Here is an 18,440-nt window from a genome sequence, read left to right as displayed (position 1 = left end):
ACATAAGGTTCTCGGCGGAGACGCGCTTCGCGCGGCTAGCCGAGACCTAAAAAGCATTAATCTATGGATTACATGAACATTTTCTCATAGAATGGATAGTACCTTCGCCTAGATTTTGTTATGTTCATCAATAATTTTAGTATAGACCAAATATCATCACGGAAAGCCTGAATCCCTGGGACATCTTTATGAAGACAATGCATAAGTCTTTGAAACCTGACACCAAACCAAAATGCAATTCCAAATGTATGTGCCAAATGGAGTGATGAATGTAGTTAGTAACGGATCATTTTTCTCCAAACAAAGCAGCCTTACAATCAAATGCACAAAAATAATTAGCATCCCTAACTAATGTCAACATCTGTTGAATTTTGGGGGTTAGAACAATCGAAAAAGATATTTTGGTTTAAGGAACACAGGTCAGTGGATAAGCCTCCATATTTACCCTGATTTTTTTGTGATGACCACAGCAGTGACCCAATCCGATGCACTGACTGGCACAATGAGTGTTTGATCATCAAATTCTTCCTGGTGTTTCTTTAGGCCTCCCCTCACACATACCATACCATAACCCTGGACCTTATATGATATATGAATGTTGCCCTCTTCAGAACAAGATGGTGTCCAAATCCTCTCACTGTTCCTTCACTGACACTGAACATCTCCTCATACTTACCCAAGATCTCATTGAAATCATGAGTCTAATACTCAACAAGCGTCACAAGAATAGGCCTGGGCTAAAATGAAATTATGCTGGCTTAATTTACGTCATTTCAGGAATTTTGTTTTATGCTTTTTACCCAAAATTCCCCAAATTCCCGAAATTAAGCCACTTTTTCACTTTACACAATTATGCACCAGTTATGGTAAATATTTACTTTGAATGGTGCCATTCGCTATAAAAAAAATTACTGCAAATGCACAAGAACAGCAAAATGCGAGCAACTGTAATTTGCGGTGCTTTGTTTAAATGAGTACTTGCGCCCAAAAAGTGGCCAGAAGCAGAGCCGGACTGGCCATAGCAGGCACCAGGCGTTTCCCCGGTGGGCCGCTAGGGTGGGGGCAGGTTTTTGGCCCCTTGGGGCCGTTTTTGTTACCGGGGATCGACAATATCGGCTCCCTGCAACAAAAATGGTTGAAACTGGCCCTCGCAAACTGTTCAGCTGCACCCTCACCCCAGGGGGGCCAGCCGAGCAGTTTGCCAGGGCTGGTTTCTGTTTCCAGTCCGGCCCTGGCCAGAAGATACATTTCTCACTAAAGAATAGTGCACAATGACGGATTCACATTTTTGTGATTTCAGATGCTGTTCCCAATCTACCTTTAGCACCTCAACACACAAAGTCCCTTCTATTGATGGCTAAATTGAATTTAGTAAAAACTGTCCTGCCAGCAAATTCAAACATAACCCTCTATAATCCTGCGAAGGATTCAAACTTTGCTTGCACCAACCAAAACTTATTAAAAGTAAATTCTGATAACATGGTTATTGGTCAGCCATTATTTTTAACTCAACATCAACGATGAATACATTAGAAAATTGACCTTTTTTACAACAATATTACTTTTCTGACTCTATTTCCACTGTCAGAATTCTTTTTTACATTTTCTCAAAAAGTTAATCTTTCTCACTCCTAATAATGACCGATTTCACAGGCTTTGAATTATACTTGCATACTTTCATAAAGTGGCCTATTTTCTTACATTTGTAAATGTTTTCCCCCTGAGCAGAAAAATGTGCACAACTACCAACATGACTACCCGAACCACATCAGTAACAACTGATATTGCGCAACAAAAAAGTTTTGTCCTTACCTCCCAGTTCATTGCACTCATGCACGCATGATCAGTCTGGTCATTGCCACAAGCTGAATCACGTACAGATGCTGCAGATCGTTTAATTCCCATCAAAATCCTAATAGTCTCCGCTAGGGAGGGATTAGTACAACCTAATGAATTGTCCAATGGCGGCGCCTCGAGGGAGTGCTGCGGAGCGGTGGGACGGGGCTGAGGAGGGGCAGGGTGGGGGGTAGTAAACTCCGGCATACGGCCGAACCGAGCTAAGAACATAAATAAATAAATAAAACAAATTACATTGCTCGAGCTGCATCGCCGATGGGGTTGCAGCACGCGCAATGTAATTAGTTTTATTAATTTAATTATGTACTCAGCGATAATTTTAACGCCGTTCCTTGATAATATGCCCCAACATTTTTCTATTCGAAGAAACAACAGAGCCCATCAGTCAGCATCTTGCAGAATCTGATCCCAGTCTTCAGCTGTCACTACAGCGGAATTGCTAGAATCCGAGTACAAGAGACAACCAATAAACAAGGCAAATCATCGAGATACAGTTGGAGCCATTGGCATGTGTACAGATATATGAGAACGAATAGGCAATAAAATAAACAAGCAATGATATGTATGCTGGCAAGAGCATAGGATACAACAGACATATCCACATGGAAGCACACTAGAAAAGAGAAGCAAAGGATTACAACATTTTTTTTAAACTTCATATCAATTATTACACCAATTTCCAAATCGTTACCCACTTCTTGCTGCTCTTCAAGTTAACAAAGTTTTAATAAAGGGTGTAAAAACAGCAGAAGGTGAGGGTTTGCTGGAGAAAATCACTACAAAACCTACATTTTGTGGGAGCGTTTGAGAAACACTTAGTACAAAAAAGCTGCATTAGGAGACTTTTGACAGCAAAGGTGCTTGACGGTCACAAAACTACAACCTCACAAATATGTAAACACACACCTCAGCTATCAAGAAGACAATGACTTACGTTTGGCAGTGCCTGGGAGCCGGATGTTCTGTGAATAAGGATTTTGATGAAGGAATAACAGCCTCCAAGTGAACTGCAGTCAGAATCCCAAAGATCACATCACCCTCCTTGGAGTAAGACTCCATGTTTGGTGTGAAGAGCTCACAGCGAGCCAGTACGGGTTCAACTGCAGCAACAGATCTAGTTATCCACAGGTACATCAAGACAGTCACATGTGTTAGGACCAGGACTTGCAGGGATTCATTTATCCTTTTCAGAAGCCTGGAGTTGCCAATGTGCTTAAAACAAACATTAAGAGTCAGCATGTGGTATAGAGTTATTATCTTAAACGAAATCACTTTTTCATCTTTATAGTAACCGCTATATATGCTAGATTGGGAGGTGGTGTAGAAAAAATTGTTATATCAAATGTAGTTATAATTTTATAGTCCAAACATCAGATGATTTTGAATGTAAAATATTTTTGAACATAGGTTCCTCATTTTTCAATGATACAATTTCGTAGAAATAGATTCAATGCTACTGCCAAGAAGTGTTTCCGTGTATGCTACCACTTTGTCAGGGCTTCATGTAATAGACATTGAAAAACACAATGGGGTCAATTTCGACCCTGGAAAAAAACGTCTGAACGATTCGTATCCGGAGCCCTCTCCGTACAAATCGTAAAAATGCCATACGATCCGACAAGTACGATCCGGACCGGGGTATGAGGACGCGATTCGTACGGTCCACGTGAGGTAAGGGCGATTCGTACGGAAAAGCTCACAATCTCATACACACCGTATGGTCCGTACACCCCATGATCACAGGGTATGGTGCATACCCCTGCGATCATGGGGTGTCCGCCCCGTACCCCTGCGATGGCAGGGTGTAAGCACCGTACATGGGGTACGGTGTGTACCCGGGGGGGGGGGCGTTTCGTACCTGTTTCGGGGCAAACTCTGCTTTTACGGCTGTTTTCAGCTCCCGTAGAGAAAGGGTTGTACGGTGCGTACCCGACACGAATCGTACTTGCTGGGTCGGAAAAACCTGCCGCGAACCGTACAGATGTCGCGTACAATGGGTTCCGAGGGAGATTCGTATGGGGATTTGATTCGTACGGTCTCTGTACGATTCGTACAGAGTCCAGCTCCTGGTACGAATCATACTTTGTTGTACGTACGGGGGACGTTGCAGGGTACGATTCGTATGGAAAAAACGCTCCGAACGGCTATTCAGAGCGGTGTTTCCTGAATCGGAATCGACCCCAATGTGAATATATTCCTAGACAGTTAAATAAACAATAGGCAAATGCAAAATATGTGTCTCACAATTCATGAAAGTAATGTCAAACAAACACAGTCAATAGGCTAGGAGCAATTTATAAAAAAATCTGTAAACATTTTATTCAGTTCTTCATACATTTTTTAAAAAACTGTGCAAATATCTAATACATAGTATTTACTAATAAGCATTAAAAATAGGAAGCAAATCATACACATAACATTTATGTTCCGTAAAATACAATACAATAAACAGAGCTGTGGCAGTGCTGTAAATTGTTGGACGCGCGTTTCGGCGTGTGTAGCGCCTTCGTCAGGAAAAGGCCAAAATTCCAAAAATTCATAAAAACATTGCTAAACAAATAATCCTATAACTGTTTGACAAAACAATGTATTACTTTGAGACTGAATTATTTATAAGCAGGCACTCATGAAATTGGACATTTATATGCACTAATAATAGGTATACCTTCGAGGTTATAGTCAATCAAGAATAGAGATAATGGATACTTCTATTGCTATAGATATCTAACATTGATAACCATAACCATCAGTTATAATATATGAACTGATAGTTTAATAACATAATTCATTCTTGTACACTGATATTGATCAAACCAAGAAAATTAAGAGATAGAAAGTAATACGTCCTGAATGGCCAAGTTATTTATAGTGCCATATAAAGAAAAAAGGTGCTCGATAGAAAGTGATATGTTATCCTGTTATCTATATTAAAAACGTATTGCTCATAGAGTGTAGTTGGGATATGAAACATATTTAAGCATGAGACTCAGATATAAGCCGGTATATCAATGACACATTTTTTATTATAATTCGCTGATTTCAATAAAATCGGGAAAAAATGGGTGAATGAAAAAGTGGTAAGTCCCAAATGACCCAGAATTGTTTATAGTCCCATATCACAGAAAGAGTTTTCAATAGGGAGTGATATCTATTTATAATACCTGTATAACTGGGACAGGAAGCCTGGATTCACGTTATAAGATGAAGAGCTCCTGTATGAAGCAATACCTAATGGTATAAGGTGCCATGTAAAATTAATTACTTAAATGCATAGTAGAGTCGTGATAATTTTATTATTAATGAAGAGAGGGAAATATTATTGAAGGGGAGGGAAAGAATTATTGATAGCAAACCTTGTATCTTATAGGTGATTATTACTTAGGGTAGCGTTTAATAGCGGGTTCTGTACTTTTAGTCCACCAAGATTGTTTGTTTTTGATTCGCCGGTTTTTAGACCTTTACTGTGGGTGAATCTCACTACCTGAGTCTCACTCAAAGTAATTTAATGGTAATTGAACTGCACATGCTTACCGCCAGTATATGCCTTTCAAGATTAGGCCACTGTGATGCAGCTATGGTGAGGGGCACCGTACTGGTTCCATGTAAACCTGTGTGCACACTTGTGCACACTGCACATGAGAGACTGGTAGCTGCACACAGCTAACTTACCTGCAGCAGTTTGAAATGGCAAATTCAACCTGTCAAAATAAACAATTTTGATAGGTCTAAACCTTCCTTTTAAGTATTAATAAGTTACCTCTATGTAGGCCTTATTGCTCATGAAGGCAGGGTGCATGGTAGGTAAAAGTAGGGCATGTAAAAGTTATTGTTGAAAATGTTCTTACAGTGAAATAGCCCCAAAAGCTGTTTTCACTGCTGCGGGCTGTCTGCTTCCATTGGAACCATTGAGCTATTTTTTTACAATTCATGAATGCTGTATTAAAAATTGGTAGCAGCTAGAGGAATATTTGAAGGACTCATTTTAATAGATATTTAAATCCAATTTAATGATAAAATCAAGTTTTGTTTAACTATTAGGCAAATGGTATTTTAAAAAAGTGAACATTTCTTGCCCAAAACTGTATGCATTCAACTGCCACCTATCAGCTGGATGGCTGCCCTGTAGTGAGATGTGTAATACTACCAGACAGGGGACTAAAACCCCTGGTTGAGGAAAGGGAGTTCCCTCTTTGCCATGATGGCCTGGGGTCTGTGCCCTGTAACTGGTTTAACTTCAAGTGGGCCTTCCCTGTCACAGGCTGTAGTAGCTAATATCTAGGCCTGCCATCGCCATTGTTTTTCTAGTCAGACTGGTTCCAAAGCTGGGTTCTAACCCAGTGGGAAAAGGAGCTGCCCTAGAACTGGTGTGGAGTGACCACAAGGGAGGTTATTCAACTACCAAAGTCACACTTCAGGGTGGGCACATGGAGCTCTGATGAGGGGAAGGAGGGTGTTGCATAATTGATTGTCTCAAAATGCTCTGCTGGGTTGTAGGGATGATATAGCATCCTAGGATTGCTCAGGGGTGCCAATCATCTAGAGCTTTTCACCCCCACTTAAAAAACCCTGCACAAGGGAGAGACCGTTGGGAAGACTATGGATCTGGGAGGTGAGAATGGTGCAAAGGATGCCTAGCTGGAAAGAGAGCCCACCTGATGCCCTGCAAAGATGAACCTAGGACTTTGAATGACTCCCTAGGACTAGATGATCTCTCCTTGGCCAGTGGTGCTGATCCTCTTAGGCCCCATGCGTACCAGTTGGGGGAAATACCTGGACTCCACTGATCCACACAAGTACTTTGCAAGACAGGATGCACTGGAGCCTGCAGAGTGTGGGCAGGAGTTTGTTTTGCTGGCTGGTAGTAGAGGGGCTATGCAAGATGCCTACATAAGCAGAAGAGGAGAAGGCTAGTGAAGGGAGAAAGAAAATCCAACTTGCTGCTAAGGAGGCCTGACAAGAATGCTCCTGGTCACTAAGCCTGGCCACTAGGAGCAACACAAGCCAGAGTTGAAGAAAAACAGCCAAGATGGACCCCAGATTTGCATTTTGCAATATTTATTCACTTTAAATGTAAGCAAGAAAAAAATTAGCGTATTGTGCTCCACTGTATGCTGAAGAATTTTCCTCCGGGGAGGGGAGGGCTAAGCCTCAAGTTAAAGATGCAAGCCCTTTCTGTGATTCAAATGGGCAGTGGACTTGCAACGGGCCCCCTCACCATAGACTCTTATGGCCCTTGTGACTCCATCCCTCAGGGTGATCAAATTAAAATCCTGAGAAGCATGGATGACCACGCCCCCCCCACCCCCAGTGCCAATGGTGATAGCACAGCCTCTTCCAGAAGGCAGGGAGCAGAAAAGAAAATGCTCTTGCCAAGTGGGAGCAGAAAAATGTGGATGTCAGGTCCTGCGGAGTTCTGGGGTCATTGCACTTAGGGGCTCCCCCCATTGTCCCCAACGGAAGGAGCAGCCTGTGGGTGCCCTGGTTGGGGCCAGGACATCTAACCCCAAACAAAAGGAGAAAAAGTCAGCAGCACCACAAGGCCACTTAAATGAAGGATCAGCCATTAATTAAATATGCACTGCTCTGCAAGGGAGCTCCCTATAATGCTCAATGAAGGGCCCATTTGAATATTTCTCTTCCTTGTGTTCCCCTAAGGAGAGGTAGAGGCACCACCAATTCTAGTTTCAAGTATTATGACTGCTGCGAGGAATGCAGATGGACCCTTCTAAGATGACAAACTTACCCTAAGTGTTCAATGTCCTTACAATTATGACTCCAGAAAAGTCTGCCAATTATTTGCAAACATTCCTGACGCTGGAGCCTTTGCTCTACAGCTTGGGAGGTGAAAAGACACCTATTGATTGGTCCTCTGGCTGTATTTTATTTGGCCTGGTGAATGTAAAGGAGATTCTTATACAGGTTATTTTGACTTGCAATCATCATTGCAAACAAACATATTTTATGTTCAATGATTATTGAGGAACATTGCATTGCTTGTATTAAAACTTGTGATGATGATTTCTAACAGTGTGATTATTGTTCTGATAATGTGGTGACTCCATCACAAAGACAATAGACTTGCCTCACATATTAATGTGGTGACCCATTGAAAAGGCCTAAAGGCTTATCTTGTATATTACTTTGGTGATCCGTTGACAAATCCAATAGGCCTGTTTTATTTATGAAACTCCCAAACATTGTGATGATGCATCTTGTGCAGGTGGGTGAGCATTGTAATTAGGGGTTCATGAGCCACATCTGCCTGATGTATATATTTGTAAATGAATACTAGTATTTAGTTGAGTGTGTATAGTTAGTAAACTTTATTTGATTTGATAAACAAATCATTAAAGCATGTAAATAACAAATCATTCACATGATATGTCACAAGGATACATTACACAAAAACAAGCTGTAAGAGGGTTACCACATATATGATTAAAACAATTTTTTATATACTTTCATTCTCCCCCCTGTATCACTGACTATAAATACTAGTCCTTCCAAATTTAAAACACCTTAAATGAGTAATCTGCTATAACCATTAACACTAAGTAGTGCGGGGGATGACAGAAATACCTCAAGACTTCAGTCCCCCCTCTTGGTTCTTAGCTTTAGAGCAGCTCTTTAAAAGTTGGACCCACAAAAGAGTGTAAAAACATCAGACATCAATTTTAAAAACAGATAAAGCTATTTGTGCCTGCCGAAGTCCAACTTTTCTTAACAGGCCCTTCAAAAACATTTTTCTGGGGTAGGCGCAATATGGGCAGAGAAGGACTAAATGAAGGGTATCCTGTAAAGACATGTTGTCGCAGCCACAGGGACTTCTCCCTTCTGAATTTACAATAAAACCTGCCAGTACTGCCATTAGATGATGAATAAAATGTAATCTAAAATGAGTAATTAAAAATCTATCATATGAACTCGCCATTAATGTTAGATATGGTTCTATACCCTGTTTTTAAAAAAAAAACTAAATGTGATCTCTCACTGTATGTTTAGCAAGTTCAGTGGCTTCACATTGCGCCATGGCGAACTTTGGATGTTAACCTTATCCTTGGGTCTTATTGTGTCCGGTTTGGTGAACAGGTCTGCACACCATAATTTGGTAAAGGAATCCCTGACATATTTTATCCAGGGAATTTTCAGCGCGTAATCTAAGAAAAGACAATCCTGGATTACCAGCTTTGTCAAACCCACCTCTATGTTTATCCAAATCTTCATCCAACATAGTAGGAGCTTAACTGTCACCAGGTCAGAGATATATTTGACCCCCAGTTCTTCGTGAATTCTAAATGCTGGGGAACTATGAGGGACCTTCAGTAAACGCCTCAAGTATTTGTTCTCTTCCCGTTGCAAATTAGTAGCCTTAACAAATCCCCATACCTCGCTTCCATATAGAACCTTGGAGCAACAAATTGAAGTCCAGATGTAGGAAGCCTAATTCCGGTCGGTAATGGCTGAAATTACCGAATTTCGGCCGTTACCGACCAGAATTAGGCTTTTGTGATGTAGGTGGCCAAATTACAGATTCGGTAAATACCGAAACGGTATCCGATTCGGTATTTACCGAATCATCATTTACCGATTCGGTATTTACCGAATCTGTAAATGACACGTAGGAAGCACTTTGAAGAGTGCTTCTGTGCTTTAAGGATTTGTTATTTACCACCAACTATTAGTTGGTGGTAAATAACAAATACCTCTGTAAATGCAAATCTGTGCATTTACACCAGTGCCATGTGGCAGACATACATGCCCTTAGGTCATGTATGTGTGCCACATGTGCACACAAGCACTATTCAGGGGTGCAACAGGGTGTCAATGTGACACCCTGCCACCCTTGACTCTTTCCCTATTTTACCGAATCGGTATTTACCAATTCGGTAATTCACATTCATTCCTATGGGCCTCTAGGCCCATAGGAATGAATGGGAATTACCGAATCGGTAAATACGGATTCGGTAATTTTTACCGATTTTTTAGCTACATAGCAATTACCGATTGTAAAAAAAAACGAATCAGTAAAATTCGGTATTTTAGAATTGGTACATTTCAATTACCTACATCTAGCCCCTAGTTATCTAACTTTAAGATTATGCCCGGAGTCCAACATCCCAGTCTTGGTGCAAAATTTGCAATAGAACCTGTAGACCTGGTCAGGGCCAAGCACTTTTCCTCTAATAAATGTTTAAAATTCAGTTTTCCATCAAAAATCATGCCCAAGTATGCAAAGGCTGGGACTTTACCTAGGGTATGTGAGCCTATGGTGAAATTATAGGATTTACTTTGCTTCTTCCCAATTTCCATAACATATGATTTTGCGAGATTAGGGGACATATACAAATTTTCCATAAACACCACAAACCATCAATTAGAAGTTGCAACCCATCTGGGGTATGGGTGAGGAGCACCGCATCATCTGCGTAAAGCAGAACCAGGAAGTCTCTTACACCTATTCTCGGCGGGTCTGCTTTAATGCAGCACTAGGTGGAATCTAGTCCGATAATATATATATTTTGCACAATTATTCACCTTGAACCGTTCACGCTGTCCATTATTGTGACTTGCGTCACCACCTATGTCACCTGCACATACCTGAGCACCAAGTACAATCGGGTTGTTTTCGACTTTTTCGTACAGTGCTGCTACAACTGTATATTTTTCTCCCCCTTCTTTCCTGTAAAAAGTATATGATGAATAACATCCAATACCTAAATTGATTCAAGCCACCTTATTTCTGTACCAGTAATGCTGTCAGCATACATGCTTAATTGTCTCCAGAATAATACCTGTTGGGATATTGTTTGTTTTCTCGAGGTACAAATTGAGGCATTGATCTACGGTGGATTTACCCCTTCGGAACCCATATTGAGCATCCGTATTGATTCGTTTAGCCTTCCCATTCCATCAATCTGTTTAAAATCACCCGCCCCAAAACCTTCGCTGAAAGATCTATCAGAGATATGGGGCGATGGCAGTGTGGGCTATCCCTATTGCCTTTCTTAAACATTGACACAATAATGGCGGACTACCAAGATGCTGGCGCTGCTGAAATTATTGCTGCATTTAATACCCTAGTTAAAAGAGGGGCCTAGACCTCCATGTTACAACGAAAGAGGTCTGGTGGGAGCCCGTCTGGCCCTGGGTGCCTTGTTCCTCGTCAGACCCTCAATTCCTAAACGTACTTCATCCAGGGAGAAGGTCAGAAAATTAATATTTAGTGTTGAGGTTGGGGACTGCAGCTCATCCCGGCTATGTGAGTGGTTATACAAGCCCTGAAAATGCTGCTGCTATTGTTCTGGAAGAATATTATTGCTTAGCCCCAGCTTCTTTGGGTCCATGAAACAAGGGTTATTAATTACTCTCCAAAAGTGGGCGAAGTCCTTCAGCTCTGCCGCCTCAGTGAGCTCCTCCCAGGCTGCACGCTGTGAATGGCCCTTTCGTCCTTTAACAGCTAGCTTGTAACTTAAATGGCAAGCCGCCACCCGCTCCCTGTCCCTTGGGGTCTGCTTAAGTGCCGCTTTTAGCTCTCATAGGGCCTCCGAGCATTAGCTATCAAACCACCTAGGAGCGCCCCCCATGGGCGCGTGTATTGGGGACTTCAACAAGTTATCCACCAAGTTTGCATTATTTGTGAAAGCCTCTATTAATTCAGCCCCTTCCACTCCTAAATCTAAGCATTTCAGTATTTCCTGATAACCTCTATCAAATAAGGAAATATTAAAAGCAACAGTATCAACTTGGGCTCATCTCAGCCTTCTGCCTTGGTCCATCACAGCAATCAACGAACGCCCTGGCAGTCTGTTTAATACTGGCGGTTGGGACTGAACAGCAAGCACTAAAATCAGTGATTTATGATCACTAAACACACTGTGTTGAATTTTAAAATGTAATACACCTCTTTTCAATAAAGGCGAAACGTAAATAAAATCTATGTACAAATGGCATCCTCTCCCTTTAAATGTAGGAGGAACCGGACTACCCTTATTATTAAGAATCCTGCCCATCATGTGCGTTAACCCATAGGAATATAAAAGACAAGTCAGTTCCCGCCCCACCTGGGTATGCTCCAGGTTTGGTCCCTTCCTCAATAGACAGGATGACCAATCCCCCTGAGCCGCCCTCAGGTGTGGGCACAAGTGACAATTAAAATCGCAGACCAAAATCAATTGTGACTGAGCCAGCCCTTTCCCTCGTGTGTGCTCCAGCCATGTATTTAGTTCTTGGAGACTACTTGCGCCCTGTGCCTTTGGCATTACCTTATAAAAATGTATTAAAATTACAATAAAGGTGTTTTTTGAGAATGTTAATCCTTGGACAACATTGAGTACCATGCCAGGTTCTTCCAACTGCCCTGAATTCTCAAATCTATGAACATGATCAGGCCTGACTCTGCTCTACCATAGACTGATCAAATGCTGGGCAAAAGAAGGTTTTATATCCTTTGATAAATACATTTTTACCTGTCTCCCATGTTTCCTGGAGGCATATTATGTGGTACTCCCTCATATAAGTGAGCCATTGCTCCTCCCCAAATTTACTAGACAGTCCTGCTATGTTCCACAAGATAATTTTTATGTCTCCCCCACTGCTCCCCACAATAGAATCAGCAATCCCAGTACTACTCCGCAGGATGACGGGCCTACCCACAAGATTTGTCCCCAAGAAATCAGAATCCCCGCACTCCAATGGGGATTGTAATGTTGTCCCCATATGGCGTTCCACACTCATCTCTGCTATATCAGTTTTGGCCAAAAGGATATCACTGACTCTGCCGCCACCCTCCCTGTGGTTTAGTCAGTCTATGTCGTTCTTCAAATCCCTCAGTGGTGCCATTGTATTGGTTAACGCCCCACCCAGTTCCCTGGTCCTGCCCTGTGTAGCATTGTATGGAATTAAAGCTGGGCGATGGTCTATAAAAGAAGCCCAAGGGCAGAGGATTAATGCCGGACTCAACAGCAAATGAACCAGCTGAATACGAGAGGATCCCATGAGCTAACTCAGGGTCTCTAAACGTAACAATTATGCGTTCTCCTGGGAAAACTTTCCTCGACTTGCCAATCCAAGACACCCTCCTGGCCATAAGAATATGTCGATGATCTTTAATATGAAATCTAGCATACTTGCACATCCAGTGCGCCACCTTATTAATTAACTGAACAGTGGACTCCTGTGTGTTAATATTTCCTGGCACATCTGTCAGAACCACTGTAAATGGGCAAAATGCCGGTGGGAGATTTATTACTGGAAGCCCACCACTATAGGGGGCTACTAATATATCTTCCCCTCTCATTTGTTGTTGGTGCGCACTATCTCCCCTTAGTGCGTTTTGACGGTTCTCCAATTGGACCTTCTCGGACCCTGCCTCCGCTGACCTTACATCCCTTGCCCCCAAAATCCTAGAATGTGTCTTAGGACCTATTGCTACAGGGTTAAATTGAGGGGTATGATTGGCGCCGAGATGCTCCCTGGAGCGATTGTTGCGCGGTATAAATGGGCAATTACATTACATTACATTACATGTCAACTCATTTGTCTAATCGGGGGTCAGAGCCCATTAAAGGTAGTGAAGGTGGAATCCATGTCACAGGTCCTCCCACTTCTGTTGCCCTCTGGGCAACAGATGGCACCGCTAATGGTTGAACACAATAATTAAAACAACACCCCCCTGTATTTGATGGGTTAGATAATGCACTATTTAACTGTTCAATCATCAAGAGTTTCTCCTTGATTAACCCTAATTTACATAGTAAAAGATCCAGCAGCACAGACACCACTGTCTCAAGTCTTCTCCACTGATCATTATTACAATCGGGAATCAGTGGGCTAGAGGATGTGCCCTGCAATGTGGGGTTCCATGATGACACTTGCGCACCTTTCGGGATCGTAAGTTCTTGATTTGTTAATTTGAACATTTCTCTTCCTTGTGTTTCCCTAAGGAGAGGTAGGGGCACCACCATTTCTAGTTTCAAGTATTATGATTGCTGCAAGGAATGCAGATGGACCCTTCTAAGATGACAAACTTACCCTAAGTGTTCAATGTCCTTACAATTATGACCCCAAGAAAGTCTGCCAATTATTTGCAAACATTCCTGACGCTGGAGCCTTTGCTCTACAGCTTGGGAGGTGAGGAGACACCTATTGATTGGTCCTCTGGCTGTATTTTATGTGGCCTGGTGAATGTAAAGGAGATTCTTATGCAGGTTATTTTGACTTGCAATCATCATTGCAAACAAATATACTTTATTTACAATGATTATTGAGAAACATTGCATTGCTTGTAATAAAACTAGTGATGATGATTTCTAACAGTGTGATTATTGTTCTGATAATGTGGTGACTCCTTAACAAAGACAATAAACTTGCCTCACATATTAATGTGGTGACCCATTGACAAGGCCTAAAGGCTTATCTTGTATATTACTTTGGTGATCCCTTGACAAATCCAATAGGCCTGTTTTATTTATGAAACTCCCAAACATTGTGATGTTGCATCTTGTGCAGGTGGGTGGGCATTGCAATTAGGGGTTCATAAGCCACTAGTGGTCAAATGTGATTTCAGAATTTCACAAAATAAATGTTCATCTGCCTGGTGTATATATTTGTAAATGAATACTAGTATTTAGTTGAGTGTGTACAGTTAGTAAACTTTATTCAATTTGATAAACAAATCATAAAAGCATGTAAATAACAAATCATTCATAAGATATGTCACAAGGATACATTACACAAAAACAAGCTGTAAGAGGGTTACCACATACATGATTAAAACAATGTTTTATATACTTTCATTCTCCCCCCTGTGTCACTAACTATAAATACTAGTCCTTCCAAATTTAAAACACCTTAAATGAGTAATCTGCTATAACCATTAACACTAAGTAGTGCGGGGATGACAAAAATACCTCAAGACTTCAGTCCCCCCTCGTGGTTCTTAGCTTTAGAGCTGCTCTTAAAAAGTTGGATACACAAAAGAGTGTAAAAAGATCATACATCAATTTTAAAAACAACAAAGCTATACGTGCCTGCCGAAATCCAACTTTTCTTAACAGGCCCTTCAAAAACATTTTTCTGGGGTAGGCGTAATATGGGCAGAGAAGGACTAAATGAAGGGTATCCTGTAAAGACATGTTGTCGCAGCCACAGGGACCTCTCCCTTCTGAATTTACAATAAAACCTGCCAGTACTGCCAATAGATGATGAATAAAATGTAATCTAAAATGAATAATTAAAAATCTATCATATGCACTCGCCATTAATGTTAGATATGGTTCTATACCTGTTTTTTTTTTAACTAAAATGTGATCTCTCACTGTATGTTTAGCAAGTTCAGTGGCTTCACATTGCGCCATGGCGAACTTTGGATACAAATCTTTGATGTCAACCTTATCCTTGGGTCTTATTGTGTCCGGTTTGGTGAACAGGTCTGCACACCATAATTTGGTAAAGGAATCCCTGGCATATTTTATCCAGGGAATTTTCAGCACGTAATCTAAGAAAAGACAATCCTGGATTACCAGCCTTGTCAAACCCGCCTCTATGTTTATCCAAATCTTCAGCCAACATAGTAGGAGCTTAACTGTCACCAGGTCAGAGATATATTTGACCCCCAGTTCTTTGTGAATGCTAAATGCTGGGGAATTATGAGGGACCTTCAGTAAACGCCTCAAGTATTTGTTCTCTTTCCATTGCAATTTAGTAGCCTTAACAAATCCCCATAGCTCGCTTCCATATAGAACCTTGGAGCAACAAATTGAAGGCCAGATGTAGGAAGCCTTATTCCGGTCGGTAATGGCTGAAATTACCGAATTTCGGCCGTTTACCGCCCGGAATTAGGCTTTTGTGCTGTAGGTGGCCAATTTACAGATTCGGTAATTGTGCAAAATATATACAACACAGCGCAATACAAGGCAAATTCTCTACAATGGCTCATTTGAATCGCTAAATATCTAAATCAGTCACTACCATAACCGAAATTACTCTTGAGCCACATGTTCCTACTCACTGTATATATTTTGCACAATTATTCACCTTGCGCTGTTCAAGCTGTCCATTATTGTCACTTGCATCGCCACCTATGTCACCTGCACAACCTGAGCACCAAGTACAATCGGGTTGTTATTGAATTTCTCATACAGTGCTGCTATAAGTGTATATTTTTCCCCCCCTTCTTTCCTGTAAAAAGTATATGATGAATACCTAAATTGATTCAAGTCTCCTTATTCCTGTACCAGTAATGCTTTCAGCATACAGGCTTAATTGTCTCCAGAATAATACCTGTTGGGATTTTGTTTGTTTTCTCGAGGTACAAATTGAGTCATTGATCTACGGTGGATTTACCCCTTCGGAACCCATATTGAGCATCCGTATTGATTTGTTTAGCCTCTGCCCATTCCATCAATCTGTTTAAAATCACCCGCCCCAAAATCTTCGCTGAAACATCTATCAGAGATATGGGGCGATGGCACTGTGGGCTATCCCTATCGCCTTTCATAAAAATTGGCACAATAATGGCGGACGACCAAGATGCTGGAGTTGCTGAAATTATTGCTGCATTTAATACCCTAGTTAAAAGAGTGACCTAGACCTCCATGTTACAACAAAAGAGGTCTGGTGGGATCCCGTCTGGCCCTGGGTGCCTTCCTCCTCGCCAGACCCTCAATTCCTAAACTTACTTCATCCAGGGAGAAGGTCAGAGAATTAATATTTAGTGTTGAGGTTGGGGACTGCAGCTCATCCCGGCTATGTGAGTGGTTAAACAAGCCCTGAAAATGCTGCTGCTATTGTTTTGGAAGAATATTATTGCTTAGCCCCAGCTTCTTTGGGTCCATGAAACAAGGGTTATTAATTACTCTCCAAAAATGGGCGAAGTCCTTCAGCTCCGCCGCCTCAGTGAGCTTATCCCAGGCTGCACACTGTGAATGGCCCTTTCATCCTTTAACAGCTAGCTTGTAAATTAAACGGCAAGCCGCCACCCCCTGCCTGTCCCTTGGGGTCTGCTTAAGTGCTGCTTTTAGCTCTCTTAGGGCCTACGAGCATTAGCTATCAAACCACCTAGGCGCGCCCCCGTTGGGCGCATGTATTGGGGACTTCAACAAGTTATCCACCAAGTTTGCAATATTTGTGAAAGCCTCTATTAATTCAGCCCCTTCCACTCCTAAATCTAAGCATTTCAGTATTTCCTGATAACCTCTATAAAATAAGGAAATATTAAAAGCAACAGTATCAACTTGGGCTCATCTCAGCCTTCTGCCTTGGTCCATCACAGCAATCAACGAACCCCCTGCCAGTCTGTTTAATACTGGCAGTTGGGATTGAACCGCAAGCACTAAAATCACTAAACACACTGTGTTGAATATTAAAATGTAATACACCTCTTTTCAATAAAGGGGAAACGTAAATACAATTTATGTTCAATTGGCATCCTCTCCCTTTCAATGTAGGAGGAACCGGCTACCCTTATTATTAAGAATCCTGTCCATCGTGTGAGTTAACCCATAGGAATATAAAAGACCAGTCAGTTCCTGCCCCACCTGGGTATGCTCCAGGTCTGGTCCCTTCCTCAATAGACAGGATGACCAATCCCCCTGAGCCGCCCTCAGGTGTGGGCACAAGTGACAATTAAAATCGCAGACCAAAATCAATTGTGATTGAGCCAGCCCTTTCCCTCGTGTGTGCTCCAGCCGTGTATTTAGTTCTTGGAGACTACTTGCGCCCTGTGCCTTTGGCATTACCTTATAAAAATGTATTACAATTACAATAAAGGTATTATTTGAGAATGTTAATCCTTGGACAACATTGAGTCCCATGCCAGGTTCTTCCAACTGCCCTGAATTTTCAGATCTATGAACATGATCAGATCCCACTCAGCTCTACCGTAGACTGATCTAACTGCTGGGCAAAATAAGGTTTTATATCCTTTGATAAATATATTTTTACCTGCCTCCCATGTTTCCTGTAGACATATTATGTGGTACTCCCTCATATAAGTGAGCCATTGCTCCTCCCCAAACTTACTAGACAGTACTGTTATGTTCCACAAGATAATTTTTATGTCTCCCCCACTTCTCCCCACAATAGAATCAGCAATCCCAGTACTACTCCGCAGGATGACGGGCCTACCTACAAGATTTGTCCCGAAGATATCAGACTCCCTGCACTCCAATGGGGATTGTAATGTTGTCCCCATATGGTGTTCCACACTCATCTCTGCAATATCAGTGTTGGCCAAAAGGATATCACTGGCTCTACCCCCACTCTGCTCCCTGTGGTTTAGTCATTCTACGTCGTTCTTCAAATCCCTCAGTGGTGCCAATGTATTGGTTACCGCCCCACCCAGTTCCCTGGTCCTGCCCTGTGTAGCATTGTATGGGATTAAAGCTGGGCGATGGTCTCTAAAGGAAGCCCAAGGGCAGAGGATTAATGCCGGACTCTACAGCAAATGAACCAGCTGAATACGAGAGGATCTCATGAGCTAACTCAGGGTCTCTAAACGTAACAATTATGCGTTCTCCTGGGAAAACTTTCCTCGACTTGCCAATCCAAGACACCCTCCTGGCAATAAGAATATGCCGATGATC

At 41.9% G+C, this 18,440-nt stretch overlaps 1 protein-coding gene across 1 annotated transcript in view; it reads right to left on the bottom strand.

Annotated features, from left to right (window-relative positions):
* The window catches only part of LOC144783908 (extracellular calcium-sensing receptor-like), a 119,255-nt gene that overhangs the window by 85,353 nt on the left and 15,462 nt on the right, over nucleotides 1–18,440 (bottom strand). The window contains exons 2-3 of the mRNA XM_078662648.1: nucleotides 10,456–10,537; nucleotides 2,792–3,069 (exon numbers count right to left, since the gene is read on the bottom strand). Of these exons, the coding sequence (XP_078518774.1) occupies nucleotides 2,792–3,069; nucleotides 10,456–10,537 (360 nt within the window). The remainder of the gene's footprint in view (nucleotides 1–2,791; nucleotides 3,070–10,455; nucleotides 10,538–18,440) is intronic.

The sequence above is a fragment of the Lissotriton helveticus genome, chromosome 10 (assembly GCF_964261635.1).
Source record: "Lissotriton helveticus chromosome 10, aLisHel1.1, whole genome shotgun sequence".
NCBI classification, from domain to species: domain Eukaryota; kingdom Metazoa; phylum Chordata; class Amphibia; order Caudata; family Salamandridae; genus Lissotriton; species Lissotriton helveticus.
Note: the sequence above shows the minus strand (reverse complement) of the source record. Positions and strands in the feature narration are given on the sequence as shown.